This window comes from Lytechinus pictus, chromosome 2, assembly GCF_037042905.1.
Source record: "Lytechinus pictus isolate F3 Inbred chromosome 2, Lp3.0, whole genome shotgun sequence".
Lineage (NCBI taxonomy): Eukaryota > Metazoa > Echinodermata > Echinoidea > Temnopleuroida > Toxopneustidae > Lytechinus > Lytechinus pictus.
In genome coordinates this window covers 61,316,756-61,335,661 of record NC_087246.1, presented here as the reverse complement: position 1 = coordinate 61,335,661, position 18,906 = coordinate 61,316,756, and the positions used below count along the sequence as shown (strand labels likewise).

Genomic DNA, 18,906 nt, shown 5'->3' with positions numbered 1-18,906 from the left:
CTTTGGCCACGTTGGGGGTATTTGTTGAATTGCCATCATATCTCTATAAGTGTATTGGTCTAGTTCATAAAACGTGGAAATAAGAGTAACCAAGTATCACTGAACGTCTTGTGCGAGTTATAGTAGTTTTCAAAATCAGCACTGCTGCTCTATTGAATCGCGTGATGCAGGTGAGACGGCCAGAGGCATTCCACTTGTTAATATTATTGATGGTCATAATCTTTATCATCAGTTCGTCATCTTCATTTCTGTTTCATTCAGTACAATCATTTATTTTTTTTGCATTCATTACATAACTTACTGATAAAATAAAAAGATAAATTAATTGATAAATAAATCAATATTTTAAATCGATTGATTAATTATCACTCAATTACTTTGTAAACATTTTATAAATGTATCAATGAAGAAGTGCATTAATGAAGGGAAAAAATATATACATTTGTTAATTAAAAAAAAAAATAATGTGACACTGTACTTCAATAAACAGCAAGCCCATCACCAAATAGTACCTTGCGGGCAACAGGTGACTTCACACCTAGGGAAGGAGGAGCACTGGATGCTTCTGAACAACAGCAGAGGAATCTGGAGAGTAGCAGTATGGCAAGAAGCAGCATGTATGATTACGATGACAGTGAAGAGGAGGACGATGAGGAGGAAGATCTGGATTATATGGGCATCAGTCAGAGGGAACGAGAGATGGAATACAATGATGATCCTGGGTATGTTTCATCTTTTTTTTTGCCATCTTGTTTACAGTGAAGTGTTAATATATTGTTATCTATAACAATACATTCATATATAATATACATATTATGTTAAAATATACGATGCCCATTTCATGGAAAGACTTAATCAGTGAAAACTCAGAAGGGTAGATGTCAAATAAAGCCAGCTTCATTTCTGATATTTTAGGAATATTTATATTGTCAGAAACTAATCGTTATTTTGATTCCTTAGTTATGCTCGGGTGGAAGATGTCCAAGAAATGCTCTCTCGTGAGAAAAGAGGCACTATATCAAATCGAGCTAGGATGGAGACTCCGTCTATTTCAGGGGAAGAGGAATCGCCCAGGCTTACAGACCGCACTGGAACTGATACAAACCGGTCTTATCCAGTTCCCTCTCCTCGGGATCCGTCCACATTGCCGAGCACCAGTTATGCTGCAGATATCCATTCTCAAGGTCCTGATGAAAGTCGGTCACAAGGTCACTCAGAAGGTCGTGATCAAAGACACTCATCAGGAGACCATTTGCAGGATGATGTAGATGGTGGAGGAAATTCTGGCAAGAGGAAAAAGAAAAAAGCGAAAGAGAAGGAGAAGAAACAGAAGAAAGGAAAGGATAAACCCAATGAGATTGAAGGGTTATATGCCCAACCAATCAAAAAGCATGAGGTAATACGACTTTTGTTGCCCTTGTTTTTTCAAGAAATTAATGGTCAGATTTAAAATAAGAATTAAGATGATAAAAGACCTCTGGCAGTGCAAGTTTATTTCATCAAAACTCATGCTATAATTTTTGTCTTGCCCCTATAGCTGAGCGAGACTATAGGCGCCGCTTTTACAATGGCGGCGGTGGTAAACAAGATCGCCTTGTCAACATTGAAATCTTAACCAAGGTTAAGTTTTTTAATTGTCATCGTAACTTAGAAAGTATGTGTACCTAGGTCATGAAATGTTGACATGAGGTTGATCAAGTATTACTAAAAATACTGCCTGAGTTTCAGGTCACATGACAGAGGTCAAAGGTCATTTAGAGTCAATGAACTTAGACCATATTGGGGGAATTAACATTGAAATCTTAACCAAGGTTAAGTTTTTGAAATATAATAACTTGGAAGTATATGGATCTAGTTCATGAAACTTGGACATATGAATAATCAGTATGAGTGAACACCCTGCATGAGTTTCAGAAGGTCAGTGAACTTTAGCCATGTTTGGATATTTGTTGAATTGCCATCATAACTTTGAAAGTTTATGGATATAGTTCATGAAACTTGGACATAATAGTAATCAAGTACCAGTTAACATCGATCCTGTGTGTTTCAGGTCACATGACCAAGGTCAATGAACGTTTGCCATGTAGGGGGGTATTCGTTGAATTGCCATCATAAATGAAAGTTTAATGATCTAGTACATGAAACATGGACATAAGGGTAATCAAGTATTGCTGATCATCTTGCACAAGGCTTAGGTCACATTATCAAGGTCAAAGGTCATTTAGGGTCAATAGTTTAATCATATGACCAGTGTTTTTTTATTTTTATTACTTGTTCAATAGTTTTTGTCTCGCCTGCATAGCAGAGCAAGACTATAGGCGTTGCCTTTTCGACGGCAGCGGCATCAACATAAAATCTTAACCAAAGCTTAAGTTTTTGAAATGTCATCATAACTTAGAAAGTATATGGACCTAGTTCATGAAACTTGGTATATGGGTCTTCAAGTATTAGTGAACATCTTGCTTGAGTTTCAGGTCACATGACCAAGGTAAAAGGTCATTTAGGGGGAATTGAATTAAACACGCATAGTTCTATGTTTCTTTCAGCCACTGGAGCGACATGCATCTATATTATCCAATGAAAGTGATTTTACTGGAGTATCGGCCGAAGACTTCTCAGATCTCATCTCACCAACACCATCGTGGAAAAGAAAACCACAGTCGCCAGGTTTGTCATCTGAAGCGTTGCCATAGATTTAGCTTAGAGTGAGATTAATCTCAATACCTATCCCTCAAAATTTGAGATCAATTTTAGTGTGAATTTGATAAAATATATTGTGACTCTTTGTAAGATAGACCCCAGGTTTGTATTAAAAGTTAACTCACTATTTTATGGCAGGAGGGGTGTCTTTATAAGTATTATCACCCCTAGAAACAATGAAGGTCCATTTGAATGTTAATTTGAAATTGAAAATGATCTTATTTTGTATTATTTGGATTAAATTAGACCTTTATAATATAGTAAATTATTCACATGTTGCTTATCCAAATTGCTCATTATTGATTATTACTCACATAAATGATTACCATCATATTGCCATATTCAAAGCAAACTGTTCTCATGATCCATGATCATTAAAGTTTTGTATGTGTTATATTTTTAAATGGCTTGCAATTGCAATAGAATCTACAATGTATTTTATCTCCTCAGTTACATGGCCGTGATAATGATTTTATTATGATTTTAAAATGATATCATTTTTGTTGTTATTGTAACAGATCTTGGCAATGCAGAGGTGATCTCCAGTAGAAGCTCTAAAACATCTAAAGGACCCAGATCGAAAAATACTTTTAATGAACCTGTGAGTGTTAACATAATCTGTGTCTTGTGTACAAAATGATGAAGCAATATCAGTTTTCCTAACAAGAATACAAACAATTGTATTAAAAAAAGAATAGCAAAACAAAGCATACAAAATATGGATGATAAGAAACAAAGTCCAAATAAATGTGTGATATTGTGTAGTGCAAATATTCCTTTAAACATGCTTTGTATGCTTTGTTTTGAACTATATTGGGTGTTTTGGCAGTGCATTAAAATGCATATTTTGGTCTGCTTGTTTTGTCTGTGCAATATCAGAGCTTAATGCATGATGCACCAAATCCCCATAGGACTATATACAAAAGTGTTGTGAAATATCATGCTATATTGGGCTCAAATAAATAATGATCATTAAAGAAGGTATTAATTTCGGATGGCATTTTTCATGGGATACAAGACCAGTAAAGGCCATCATCTATATAGAGCGTTTTAGCCATATATTAAAAACACGTATTTTGGTCTGCATCAATTGGTTGTGCAGTATAATGACCAAAATTCCGAAGAGTATCTCATAGGCTCCTGTCCAAAATTTGCGGTGCGCAGCATAAGAGCACAGCAACACTCAATGACGTCATAATGAATCACATGCAAGTCGCTCTCAACTACCAAATTTGAGAAGTGATGATGCCATTTATGTGATAAGTGATTATGACTTGTTTAATCAAATTTCTCCCTTTTTGATTGCTAGGGGTGGGATAGATGATAATAATTATATTGGATGGCTTTCTTTCATGGAATACCAGAAATATTCCACTTGTAAAGGCCAATATTCTACTCATCTTCGGTTTGTGGAATATTTGCCCAAACTCTTGGAATATATCTGGTATTCCATTCTGGGCCATCCAATATAATATAAATATTGCATTCATTACAATTTGTGCAATGTATCCCCTAACTCAAAAAATATTGGTAGTATCCCATTCTAAGCCATCCAATATACTATCAATATTACCCTGCAGGGTATAATTTATTTGATATTGCATGGAAATTTGCTTTGCATTTTTTATTTTGCTGAAACCTGAGACTATGGACGGTCATATGTTGTCATTAGCTATCTCACTGTGAATATTGTCTGGGTCAGGCTTATAACAGATTTTCAATCTTCTTTTTTATTTGATTTACTTTAACTTACACCCTAAATAGGAAAAAAAAAAACCTCATTTTTTAGTTTCATTGTGATATCTGGCCTATTGATATATTAATTTATATGTTTCACAGATGATTGAGAAAGTGAGAGTCGACAACAATCAGTATGCAGCAGCTCCATCTCCCCTAGCTCTTCAAGATAATGGTATGTGAATGAACCACCCTTCAATAGACATGATAATTCATATGATCTGCTATACATGTCAGCATGCTTGATTACTTAGCATTCATCAAAAATTATGTTTAAACCCCATTTTAGGTTATCTTGATAATTTATACCTAGGTTTAACCCTGGTCTAAACTATAATTTTAGGCAACACTTCTATGGATTGCTGGGTTTCGTAATATTCCTATCATATTAAGGGCCAAGATAATGTAACAAATAATTCATAAAAGATCATATTATTTTCGTATTTTCAAGTTCTTCTCATTTAAAGCCCAGGTATTTTTTTTCAACTTTTGGATGCAAGATTAGATTAATTTTTAGTTGGGGAATGAGTTGACATCTAGCATTCCATAAAAGTGTGGCCTAAGTTAAGCAAGGACTAAATATGGCTATCAGAATATTATCCATTCCCTTTTTTAACAAGCTTTTATGCAGTAACATTTCCACAGCACACGGCACATGTCAGAATTCACACTATTAGTAGTCATCAGTCATTAATTTGTGCAGACAACTCAACCTGTTCGCACAAGAAAACTAACTTGAAAGTGCAGCTTTAAACTTAGGTACAAATCTATTTCGTCTTTTGTGGAAAGTAAATGCAGGAAAGACGATGAGACCCAGTTTGATAACCCTTGAATCAACAGTTACAACTTATATCTCTACATGCATGGCTAATGCAAGCATACAACCTGCGCGGAGGAGACGATGGGGTCGGGGTTTTGACCTTTGATGCTCAACATTTGGTGATTATATCAATAGTATTGATCACTGTCAAGCATTTTGTGTCTGTTTAGATGCATGCAGAAGTAAAAGTGATTATAAACCAATATGTTTGATCTGTACTTTGATGCAGACATCTATAGTCATCTGAACCGTGCTGAATCGCTCAACCAGTCCGCCAGTGATGATTATCTGAGACGGACCAACGAGCGTCTAGAAACGGAGCTGGAGCTGATTCAGAAGGAGAGGAACGATCTGATGAACACTCTAGATCAACGCACAAAACAATTGGTTGAAGAGAGAGGGAGGAGATCAGATATGAATAAATCCTTGGGGCTTGTTGGTAAGTCACAGTCTGCATACTATTTACATTTGAAGTTGCTGTCACTCTTGGATATTTTAGCCAGGGTATGCGGATGAACGTATGGAAAAGTGTTTTGTTATTTAATCCTTTTTCTTGATCTAAAGAATTGCCTTTTGTTGACAACATTTAAAGTAATGTCTTCAAATAAATAAATTAATTTTCTGATACTTTTTGTTATTAAAAGGCAATTTAAGAAATAGGAGTAAATGAGAAACGGCTTGCCATATGTACAGTGGCATATGCTGGCTAAAGCAGTTGGGCAGGTGTTTCACAAATATTGAAGTGAGTCACACTTAAATTTCTAGCTGCATGTGGCAGAAAATATACCCCCGCATTACTGTGCATTAATCAGTGAGATTGCCGGCTAAATTTCATGTGCGTGTTGACATTTAATCATGACTTTAGGTTGCGTTAAACACTGAAACACCCCTCAGGCATGACAGCTTAATAAGACTTGCCAGGTTTCATTGTGGATGTAGAAAACGATAGGAATTTACCCAGTAACAGGTGTTGTCCATCTTCTAGAGTGAAATCAAGTTTTATGACCAAAAGACTGTATGTCATACTCTGTACATTTGACCAATTTCTTTACATGGTAAGGTAGTTGTCTCACTTTTCCTGGGCCAACAATGTGTGACCCTACTACTTCTATTACTTCTTCCGCCACCGCCACTACTACTTTATAGTCTCTGACAGTTCAATCCAACCATATTTCTTTAAATGTTAATATCAGTGCCTCATTCATTGACATTGTTAGCTGATCTAGAGGCCCAAGTGGAGGATTTAAGTAATACTTGCCAGCACCAGAGGGATGAGAAGCGGGCACTTCAAGAAGCCAATAAAAGACTCAAGGGCGAGAATATGAACCTACAGGACATGGCCCAGTCTAACCAGGAGGATGATGGTGAGAAGAGGGAGAAGGATGATGATGGTGATGGTGATGATGATGATGAGGATGATGAAAATGATGCTGCTGATGATGATGATTATAACTAGTGTGATGATAATGATGATTATGATGATAATGATGCTGATGATGGTGATGATGATGGTGATGATGATGATGAGGATGATGATGATGATGAGGATGATGATTATAACTAGTGTGATGATGATGATGATGAAGATGATGATGATGATGGTGATGATATGATAATGATGATGGTAATTGATACATGTAAATGTTGGAAATGGTGGTGCTGATGATGGATGCAATAATTATGATGTTAATGATGTAATGGTGTAATACCATATTTGGATTGGTGAAAAAAAAATCAAACATATTGATTGCATACTAACCGGATGAAATCATATCAGAGCACACCAGAATGTACTGCTATTTGAGTGAGATGATATATACACCCATGCATTATCTTTATTTCTATATGCAGGAATGTACTTGAATCAACTCAAGAAACAAGCAGAGGCAGTGATTCGGGAGAATGAAGATCTAAAAAATGTTATCCATAAACTCAACATTCAACTCAGTAGATACCAAGCCAAATATGCACCTCCACAGGTATAAATAGTTATCCCATCATTTATAATCTTTACAAATCATCTGAAAACCTCAGATTTTAATTCAACACTGAGCAGATACTTGTTCTTTTTTTTTTTAAGTAGAGCACACTAGTAAACCTGAGGGAAGGGAGGGAGGGGGTGCAGTGCTGAATAGACCCCCCTGATAGAATTTTGGTGACCATTTTTTTTTTTTGGGGGGGGGCTTGTCAGAATCTTCATCTGTCTCTCTTTCTCCTTGGTCTGTCTGTGTTTTCATATCTCTGATTCTATCTCTGTCTCTCTTTTTCTCTCTCAGAAAGGGGATCCTCCTGGTCTACCTTCCAGAGGAAGTACCCCAAGATGGCTGACAGACACCAAGTACCTCTCCCCTCTCATCACCGCCTACGAGGCTCAACTCGTGGAGAAGGAGGAGGAGATCCAGGCAAATGTGGAGGAGGTTGAGGAGCTCAGAAGGAGCGCAGAGGAGGTGATCAGGGAGAACCAGAGGCTCCTTCGGAAGTTGGAGGAGACCGGAGGAGGGGCGGGGCCAAAAGCAAGGCATTCAGAGAGCTGGTAAGTGTGCTCTGCTACTTCCACTGCCGCCGCCGCCGCTGCCGCCACCACCACCACCACCATCATCATTATTCCTTGCTGCTGCTTCTATTTTTATTACTAAGAGCAACCCATTCCCCTTCTTTTGTTCCAGGTTGAATGAAATAGAAGAACAAGCTAGACTGGTCCTGGAAGAGAATCAAGTGGTCCTAGAACAAATGGACCTTCAACAAAAGAAACTCCATGATCAACAGAGGAAACATGCTCAGGAAAGTGAGTACAATATAAAAAAAACGAATAGCTGTTTCTCAAGCGTTAAGTTTCAGATTAGTCTGCACCCGCTCTGTCTACTTTCCATTTGGTCTCATCCCACATGGTCTTATTCTCTTCCATCTGCAAGCTTTTTGTCTACTAACCATTTGGTCTAATTACCACTTAGTCCATTTACCATTTTGTCTTATTTCCAGTTCGGCTACACTCGTTTGTGTGATAATATTCAATATGGAGTGTTGCAAGACACCAGCAATTGATTGAAAGTCACTTATAGGTCTCCCAAATCAGTTGAAAGTCATGTATTTTTTTGCAGATTTGCAATTGATTGATAGTCTGCTTCTTGCATCAACAAATATAAATTGATTCACTTTGGTTAAAATTGATCTATCACTTGTAAATTTTCATCTGAGATGTGTCGCAAATATATTCTGCAACACCCCTATCACCACTTAGTCTGTTGGATTAGATGAACTATCTATGAATCAAATTTTCATCTGAAAAAGTGTGAAATGATTAGTAGACGAATCGGAAATGAAACCATCTAGGCATTAGACTAAATAATAATTAGACTAAATGGGTATAGATGAAGTGTACTGTAGACCAAACCACAATTAGACCAAAATGATAGACCATGTCAGTTCGTTGGCCTTGTGATATTAGACTGTCTGAGAAGAAGACCAACTGCTTATAGACCAAATTAATATGTACCACTCAAGCAACAAGGTGAAGCTAGAATGCAAACACTGACAATTACCAAAGTAGTCATCACCTGTACTAAGCTATTTAACACCAAGAAGAATGTCAGATCTATCCAAGAAGCCTGAATTCATCCATCCGCACAATGAATTTTCCAGGACCATGAGATAATTTTCCAAATGTTTTACTTTTCTTTTAAAATGCCTGAATCTTATCTTGGCTAGAAATTGCATAAAACTCCAATGCCTGTGTGGTACACTCCATCATTGCATTGGTCAAAACATGCTTATTGGATGTCCACTAGTATCATTCAATGAATTTTTTTACACATTGAATATCATGGATATGTTGGTTTTAAACCTGTCTTTTGGTCAGACTTAAAGGGGAATTTCACCCTGATAATAATTTTGTTTTAATAAAAGTAGAAAAATAGAGAATGTATTGGTGAAAGTGTGATGAAAATCCATCAAAGAAATACAGAGATATGAATTTGTAAAGCTTTTATTTTGAGGTCAGAGATGAGGAGCTCATCCATTAGTCATGTGATACAATTTTTTTCAAAAATTGACATTTTCTCAAAAAATTATAATTTCTTTTATTTATGCAGTAGATATATCATCAGACACATTTCATTCCCCCTTCTTTAAGAAAACAAATTTGCATCCGTCATTTTCCATTAAAAAATACAAATTTATGGAATTTATATCACATTATACATGGGGAAGCTGCTTGCATATAACGTCACTTGATAAAAACTTTAAAGATTTATAAGCTATTCTTTGATGGATTCTACCCGAATCTTCACCAATATCTTTCTCTAATTGTTTTGCTCAAAACCAACTTAAGGTCAGGGTGAAACTCCCCTTTAACTCTCAGTGAAACACCACTCTAAAGAACTACGCCACATTTATGCCTTTTTACCATTCAATGATAAACAATATATTTTTCCATTTTAAAATCAAGCAATAAGACTGACAAAACGCCTCACCATGGTAGAATCCGAGAAGAATAGCGTGGAGGGTGAGCTTTCGGAGCTACAGATGAAATATGGTGCCCTCAAGGACCAACATGAGAGATCAGTTCGAGAGGCAGAGAGTCAGATGCCAGTTCAGGAGCATCTTGATACTATTGCAGAATACAAGAGGTGATTTTGTCTGATAAAATGTGATCTTGCCAATATAACCACTCAGTTATCTACTTTTCAGTCAACCATATGATAACATTAGTTTTTATATCATAAACAAAATGCCTTCTCTTTCAATGTTGTTTACTGTGCCAGCCATAGTCTCTGTTTCTGTTATGACTCCAGTAGGAACTCGGCAGGACAACTTTCTGCTCTTTAATGCCAAACTGGTGTAACCCATTACATAGGAAATATTTTTACATCTCAGTTCATCAGTCATTGAGGCTGACCTTGTAGACGACAGAAATTACCCTTGGGCCTTGTATTACAATGGAAACAATGGCCGAACAAGGATTTGAAATCACAACCTTGTGATCATGAGTCCAGTGCTCTAACCACTACGCCACATGACCCACTTGTGTTCAGGAGTGTTGTTTACAGTCAGAATAAATTACAAATATTCACTATTTTCATATAATCACTTTCCCGTAAAGTATCTGTCCAACCCCTTATATATTTGACCATCCTGAAATGATATGTATCTGTTTTTTAGTTAATATGAACATTCGTAATGCAGTTGTGATTTTTTTAATGGAATTGCCTGCAATTGTCATCATAAAAACCCCCAAACACAAGCAGGAAATATTTTAAAACTTAATAGTTAATCAGTTACGTGTTGTTTTGTTTTGTAGGAGTATGCATGACATGAAGCGGCAGGTGGAAGCCGAGACGGAGAACACGCTTTCCAGATTGACAACGGTCGAGACAGAAAAACAGAGTGTTGCAATGAGAGTAGCTGATTGCCAAGCAGAGAACAGCCAATTGAAAGGAGAGATACAGGCAATGCAGAAAGCTCAAAAGTAATAGTCCTAAAATGCAGAAACTGAAATCTTAAGTAGATATGAACATGATTGAATTGAGTGATATCTTCCATGATAAAGACTGAATAGAGACATTTGTGTAGGAGGGGGGAGGCCTCAGATAGGGACTTTAAATACATGTAGTATGCTTAGCACTCAATTATGTATCCATCAAAGATCAGTGCAAAGTGTTTGTTTACCAGTATACATATACGGGTTTATAGCACAAAAAGCCTTATTTTCTTCTTTTTTTTTCATTGAAAATGTAAGCAAATTAAACTGAATTCTATCAACCTAACCTGTACATGTTTAAGTTGCAAGACAGTAGTTTGCCTTATTTGGAGATGAAAAATGAAAACTAGTTTTGGATTTTTTTGTGTCAAGCTTTTTATTAGACCTCTGATTGTATTCATCACTAATCCACACTTCCTCTATATATCTTCCTTCCTCTCTCTCCCCCTCTCTTCCTCTTTCTCCTTCTTCCATACAGACGTTTACAATACAAGCTGACAATGTTAGAGAAAGAGCTGTCTCATTCACAATCCAGAGAGCAGGCAGCCAATCAGCATTTAAATAGAGTCTTGGAAATAGCTGAACAAACGGCAGCTGAAAGAGATTCATTCAAAAAGATGGTGAATATTCCCCTCTTTTTTCCTGGGTAGAGGGGAGGCCCACTAAACTTTGGAGATATGTCCTGTATTCTGTAGCTGGATTTCATTTAGAACATGGTGTAAATCTGCTGGAATTATGAGAAGTCCAAAAAATGACAAAATTTTGTTTACATTTTATGTTTCTAATGTTTACTGTGATCTTTCCTAATTCTTTAATTAGCTGATTTATCCTCCCCAGACAGTTAAGAATGATTTCAGTGAGCTGATAAGTTGAACCACAACTTTATACCAGAGGTGAAATTAAACATGACTTCAGAATACTGGCCAATAAATTCTTTTTTTTCATAACCAATGGCTGGAATAGTAATACTCTGAGGCAAAGTGTTATTGTATCAGGCCTGGTTGCGTTCAAAAAGCCTTTCATAAAGTTATGCATGACTTTATGCACGACTGGAACATGTTCTCAGGTGCTAAGTCAGCTTCATATGGATATATCATGGAGCACAAGAAAGGGTCACCAGTCATGCATAAAATCATCAGTAACTTACAAACAGCTTTATAAAACACACCAGTACGTACTCAAAGAAAAGATTTCCTAGAAACAAAATTATGTCATTTAAGGCCATTCTATTTATCCTGCATTCTGAATTTAAATGTTATTTTTAGGCACATACACAGGCTCAAGAGAAGGAGAGAGCGGTCAACAAGATGATAGCGGGCAACGTTGCTATCGGGAGAATGGAAGAGAAACTTAAGGTAGGTACCAAAAAACAAAATCATGAAGAAAAAAAAACAAAGAAGAAGATTAACAAAATTAGAAACATAAACAAATTAAACAAACACATTATCACAAAAAAATTGTTAAAAAAAGGAAGTCTACCTGAGCCCCTTTGTGAAAAAGAATTGAGTTTAAATGCAACTTAATAATTGAGCACAAGTCCACAAAACTTGCATTTCATTGGTTGAAAGTCAAGTTGCAATTGATTTCTGGAGTTGAATTTGATTGCTACTCTTCCTGCATCAGGCCCCTTGATGAAATCTATAGAAATCCTTTAATAGAAAGCTCCTGGGATTGCAGCATAATTGATTACAATGCTGAGAGTGAAGCAATCAGTATAGTTTTAACTGCCACACAGTCAAGTGAAAAGTTAAATATACACATATAATCAACCAACCAAATGAAGCAAAGATCACTTGGCCCCTCTTCATTTAGAAGAGTGCAAGACTACATTGTCATCGGTGTTTCGTTGCTTAAAAAAAAATTCTAATGACTGCCCAAATCGCTCAACAGCTTTCTTTGCAAACTTTGATGGTGTGGTAAAATGATATGGCAACAAGAATCCTGATCTCAGCCTTTCTCTTGAATGGTAGTTACTTATATTTTAAATCAAAGAAAGAGTAATTAAATGTCATTATTTCATGAATAAATTATCCAAGGTAAAGTTGATTATTTGAAGATTTTTTTTATGAGACTATTCATAATATCTGGAAAAAAATTTGGACATGCAATGAATTTGATATGTGTTTGTTTGCATTTAGATCATTTAGATTTTTTTTGTGTTAAATAATGGATATATATTTAGGTTTAAGATTATTTCAAATTCATATAATTTTTTTTCCACATTTGGCTTCTCTTTTGTTGAATTCTAATGTTTCATTGTTTTTATTTTAAGAGATCTGTATATTCAGTTTTATTTTGTGCTATTTATTAGTTAAATACTAGTTATATAATCATAATAAATTGCATGTTCTGTACATGGCCATTGTGGAAAGCGATTATGTAAATGACGATGCCACCCTAAATAAAACTACAGATAAATGAATTAATATTTGATGATTGCAGATGTATAAACTGAGAGCTGGTAATAAAATGGATGACATCATGGGACGTATGAAAGACCAAGATGAGCTTCATACGTCAAGGTTGAGCCAGTATGAGAGAGAAATGAAACATCTTAGTCAGCTTGTCAGAGAAAAGCAAGATGCGTTAGACGAAGTGGCTGCTGATAAACAGTAAGTCTTCATTTCCTTTAGACATAATTTTGATATATAGTACTAGTGGGGCATTGCATATGCTTAATTTCAAATCAGTCAATCACTAATCCTGTGATGAAATGTAAATTTGTAGTTGATTTGAGTCAATTGCAACTCTTCTTTGCAACATCATATTGCACTTAGTTCTTGCTGCACCTCATAGGGCTACATTCATTTGACATTTTGAATACCATAGTAACATGTTTTTCAAAGATGTTTAGTTAAGAGGTTTAGTTTAGCAAGGGTTGTGTTCAAACGGTCTTTGACAATCGCAGGACTAAAACATCTTTCAAAATGCAAACATGTCCTGTGAAAAAGGTGCATTTAAGAAGGGCAATTTGGTAAACCATGATAAAATTTTTTTTTTTGTACAGTCCAATTCAGGTTCGATACTCTACACCAAGGGCTGCGTTCAAACCACACTTCTGTCCCCCCCCCCCCAACCCAATTTTTTTAAATTCAAAGATGGTTAGTACAAGCCACAGTCGTTGTTAAGTCAAATTCATCCACGAAATAAATGTCCTGTAAAATATGAGGTGATCACATTCCTATCACAGGTGCATGTAGGAGTACATTTCTAGATTCTTTGTTTGAGTGAACAATGGATGATATCTACTATGTGTTGTAGATTTCTGTCACCTTGCGTGGAATTTACATAAACATAGTTGATTTCATTCTGGTATTTCCTGTGTGGGTGTTGATTACTTGATTTGTTTGCTGGTACCATCATGAATAGCAAATCTTTATGATCTTTTGCTTTATACAGAAAATTTATTTTTCTTTCCAAATTCCTGGCTCAAATTTTGTTTTCTCTCTATTGTTTCATTTAGATAGGAAAAATTAATTATTGTGGTAATGTTTGTAGAATGGATTAATTTTCAGTATAATACAGCTTTGAGTATGAGATAATCTCAGTGAAAAAAAAAATTTGTTTCATTGAGGGACTTGTATTTAATTTTATTGACTAGTATGTATCCAAAATGAGACCAAATTAAAACTCCCACAATATTTGTATAATTGACCGGTATATTTAACATTAATTATGAAAAAAAAGAATAAACAAATATTTCACCTTGTGATATCAGTGGTATTCACATCATCATGGGCGATTTGGCAGGGTGCCATTAATGTCGCATCCACACTATGTTTTTTGTTTGTCTCCAGTAATGTAAGACCTGATTTTGAATCCTCATTGAACTTCCAAAATCATCATAAATTACATTCATGGTGCTTAAAATTGTACTATTCACTCTTGTAGGAAAGTTGAGGAACAGTTGGAGGTTGTATGGCAGAGTGCTACGGAAGACAATAAGAGATTAAAGGCACGACTTGCTAAGTCAATGAGATCATCATCCGCTGCAGACTCCAGTCACATGCCCTTCGGATCAGATTCGGACAATAGAGGGCTCCTGTCATCAGAGAGTGACTGAACAGTTTATACTCGAGCAGTCGGTATACTTCTCACTAGGTGGTTTCAAACCGCCTCGATCACAAGAATCCCCGTTAAATTACGAGAACTTTTTTAGGCTGAAAAATACCCATTAATTATTCCTGCATTCACACCGCCCTGAAACATACCCTTCGGGATAAGTTCCTGAAGTTACGAGCATGCGCAGTATGGTCTGATAAGCAGCAAGGCGCGAAATTCAAAATCACTAGCCCAGCAGCAACCCATGCACGGCGCCGCACCCAACGACACGCTGGGCTAAAAGTTCCCGGAATTTGCTTTCAGACCGCCAAAATACCCACGACCTTGGAAAAATCCCCGCGAAAGTTCTCGTAATTTCGCCAAGTACCTACTATTTATCGGGTATTTTCTTTCGGGGATATTACGCGTAGTTTGCTTTCACACTGCCAAAATACCTGGTATTTTCTGATCGGGGTAAATTTCCCGATCAGAGAATACCTGGAACTGGCGAACTTCGAGGCGGTCTGAAACCACCTACTTAGTCTCATACCATATTAAAGCCTATTTGGTCTACTATCAATTTGGATTAATTATCTTTTGGTCTACACTACACCTGGTCTGTTACCCAAATAGTCTACTTCTCAGGTCGTCTGATGCCCAGATGACTTAGTTTACTAAATATTTTGCATTTTTTCCAATGAAATTTTTTTCATTACCAGTTCATTCACCATTTAGATTAGATGGTGTTAGATCAAGAGGATAGATATAGATGAAATGGGTAGAGCCCACCTGGAAATTAGACAAAAATTGTTATTGGGCTAAATGGCCATTAGACAAACTGATTGTAGACAAACCAGGGTTAGACCATGTGGAATGCGGCCATATTGTAAGTAGACAAAGCGGGTGTAGAAAAATCAGCAAATTACTGATTGAACACATTGGCCTGTATTCAAAGTTTTCAATTCTACCATGGTACAAATCTGTGGACCACAGTTGTATGCAGATTTTTGTGTCATAATTATGCTAATTTCATCGCGTACACTACGAAAGGTCCATCTAAATTCCCGCTTTTGGCAAGGTGCGCTAAATTAAGGCTCAAATGAAACACAATAGTATGAGAAATCTGCATAGCCCATGGCTTTGTACCATGGTATATTTTTATTGGAACCTATTTTGAGAATACGGGCTATACAGCTCAAAGGTCGTAACCCAAATGTCTGTGATAAAAATGGTTGTAAAATGTGCAGGTCCCTGGCTCTAAGCCACTGATACACAGTGCCTGGTGTAAGGATTACTTTGATTGGAACCATTGCCATGACAACCAAAGACTCTGTTGGTTCATCATTTTGATTCTCTATTGGCTTTTAAACTAGTATCAAACTCAGGATTACTTTAAATGAATAAGTAAAGAACTACATGTAATTACAGATGTTCTTCTCTAGAGTACAGTATATGAATTTTCCATTTTGAATTATGAAAGAGTCAAGTTTCCTGGCCATGCAGAAAAATAAATGAAATGCCAGGGCTGGTATTGCAGTAAGTAATGTCTATGATGAACAGTGAGGATTGGCAATGGAAAGGAGCTGATAGGATACCTGCTGTAAAGACTCCGACTTTTAGAAAGGTACCTAATTACAGTACTGATAATATGAAATGGGATGTCACAATGTTTTGATTCTTTACAATGAATTTGCAAAGTAAGCAGGAATTTGAAAATACATTGGAATGTGTGAAAGGTAGTGAAATATTCTTATATGTAAGAATCATCTTCTACTTTTCAATTATCATTGCAATATCAAAATCAGGGTGATTTTGCTGGTTATCTTGAAATATATATATGTACATGTATATCTGAATTCATATGCTTTTGTTTGCTTAGCTTGCCATATTTTGAATTTACACTTGTATTCTAAAAAGAGAATGTCAAATTAGTGAAATTAGTGACTATCTTATGTTAAATAACATTTCTATCTATGTATTGTATTCTGAAGTGTTAATGTTGAATATGGTTTAGAGGATTCTGATTCCTCAATCGGTCAACTTCTTTCAGTGCTAATTCTAAAGTATTTTGTACTTAATTCTGAAATCTTGTCATATTAAAGAAAAATGATGACCGAGGTATAAAAAATAGAGAAAATAAACACATTTAAGTTGCATGATTGAAGAGAGAGAGAGAAAAAAAAACTACCAATACTTTTAAGGGAGTATACATATACCAAAGAAAATCATAGTAGAGCGCACAATTACCTTGAATCAATCTGTGTATGCGTCTCATTTTTTTCTCGAAGAAATGCCTTACTTTTAGTTGGATCACCCTGTATAACTTGGGAAAATATCTTGGCTTTGTGTCTTCTTTTCTTTATAATACTGGTATACATGCAGTATATGTCTCTGTAATGTACTAATTATCCATGTTTTCAATGACACATTCCTTTTAACTTTGATCTATCTTTGAATACTACATCACCTTAGTTTTTGTTGCATCACCCTGTATTTCATGGGAAAATATCTTGGCTGTGTGTTTTCTTGTAATTATGATTATAATATATTACATGATGTATGTTTCTGTAATTATCTGTTCAATGACTCATTCCTCCTATCCTTGATCTATCTTTGAATACTGCAATGCCTTAGATTTTATTGGATCACCCTGTACATCTTAGAAATATTTCTCAGCATTGCAATTTTATGTCATTGTATGTTTCTCTGTAATGTATAAATTATCCATCTGTTCAATGACACATTCCTTCTAACCTTGATCTATATATAAGCACCTTGATTGATTCACACTTACTTTAAAGTGTACCTTGTTTTATATCAGTTAAAAAAAAATCTTTGATGGAAAGCCAGATCGAGGCATATAATCATATACTTAAGGCCTAAAATGAGTTTGATCTGATTACATTTTTGCGATACTTGTACGTGTGTGCTTATTTAGGCTATGCTGATTTAGTGTACTTGAAAAACATAAAATGGGTTTAGCTGGGCCAGGTATTAGACATCTGAAACGTCTCTGGCTTAAACCTCTTTTATGAATTTAGGACATAAGGTTTGATTGCTTAGTGGAAATTCCATGCTTGTCATTTATTTGTTAATCTGAAATGCAGATTTTCACCCGTGAAGAATGGTGAAGATTTTCTGCTCAAATACTCAAGTGATTCAAGGGATTTATTTGTATAAAAGCAAAAATATCTATTATTACTCGACAGTAAAAAAGTATTCTTATTTCATGACAATATAGTAAAACCCCAATTTGACTATTATAAACATGATGCTAGCAGTTATATTTTAGATGGGCGGTTAGAAGGGTTTGTTAGTTCCATTTTATATTAAGCATTATTTGTATGAAAGTGAATTATTATTACTCAACAGTAAGCAAGTATGCTGGTCTAATTTCTTACTTCCAAGAGATTTCTTCTACGCAAAACCAGTGGGCATATATTCATCAGTCAATGATATGATAAACAACAATTTGGTATTTCTGAAATTCTTCTTAGTCTCAAAATTGGTGTTCCGATGTATTTTGTACTTAATACAGTTGCATATATGCACATAGACATAAAGTGGGAACTTCCGGTGATTCAATTAGTAAATATGAGTGTGCCAATTTCTTCTTTTGGTTATGATTTTTTTTTATTGTTATTCTAAATAATTGTACATGTATGGTTATTTCAAGGTCATTTTCTACTCTGTTTGTCATATCAGAAGCCTCGTGCTGAATAAAACTTGTACCTGATGTACATTTATAGAATACTAGTACTTTCTTGTTGGTTTGGAAGTCCTGCTAACTCATAGAGGTGCAGTTTTTTACAAGGTCATAATTAATCTTATTTTGCTCATCAAATTGGCAACAATCATCAATTTTTCTATCAATTTTTGTATTTTTGAAAGATATAATATGGATATACATAAGTCAACTTTTATTGGGCCATTTCTCAATTAATGAGCTGAATTAAGTAATTCCTGCTCAACATCTGCACAAATATGGTTTTATGCAGAAAAGATTACAATCACCATCTCCCCGGATTGAATATGAAAATCATTTTATTGTTTAAAGTTAAAACTAATTAGAAAGACAAAATGAGCCTAATTACAACCCTTGTATTTTTTCATGGGGTTCTATTTTTTCCTG

General features: G+C 35.5%; 1 protein-coding gene across 1 annotated transcript; it reads left to right on the top strand.

The window, feature by feature from the left end:
• Positions 1–494: 494 nt before the first annotated feature.
• LOC129269220 (centrosomal protein of 89 kDa-like) lies at positions 495–18,514 on the top strand. Its single transcript, XM_054906691.2, has 16 exons — positions 495–722; positions 961–1,396; positions 2,547–2,667; positions 3,219–3,301; positions 4,540–4,612; positions 5,487–5,696; positions 6,475–6,621; positions 7,109–7,236; positions 7,534–7,790; positions 7,924–8,042; positions 9,702–9,882; positions 10,554–10,721; positions 11,212–11,353; positions 11,999–12,088; positions 13,176–13,345; positions 14,625–18,514. Exons 1-16 carry the CDS (start codon positions 601–603, stop codon positions 14,794–14,796), a joined length of 2,619 nt encoding a protein of 872 aa, XP_054762666.2. The 5' UTR covers positions 495–600; the 3' UTR covers positions 14,797–18,514.
• Positions 18,515–18,906: the final 392 nt, after the last annotated feature.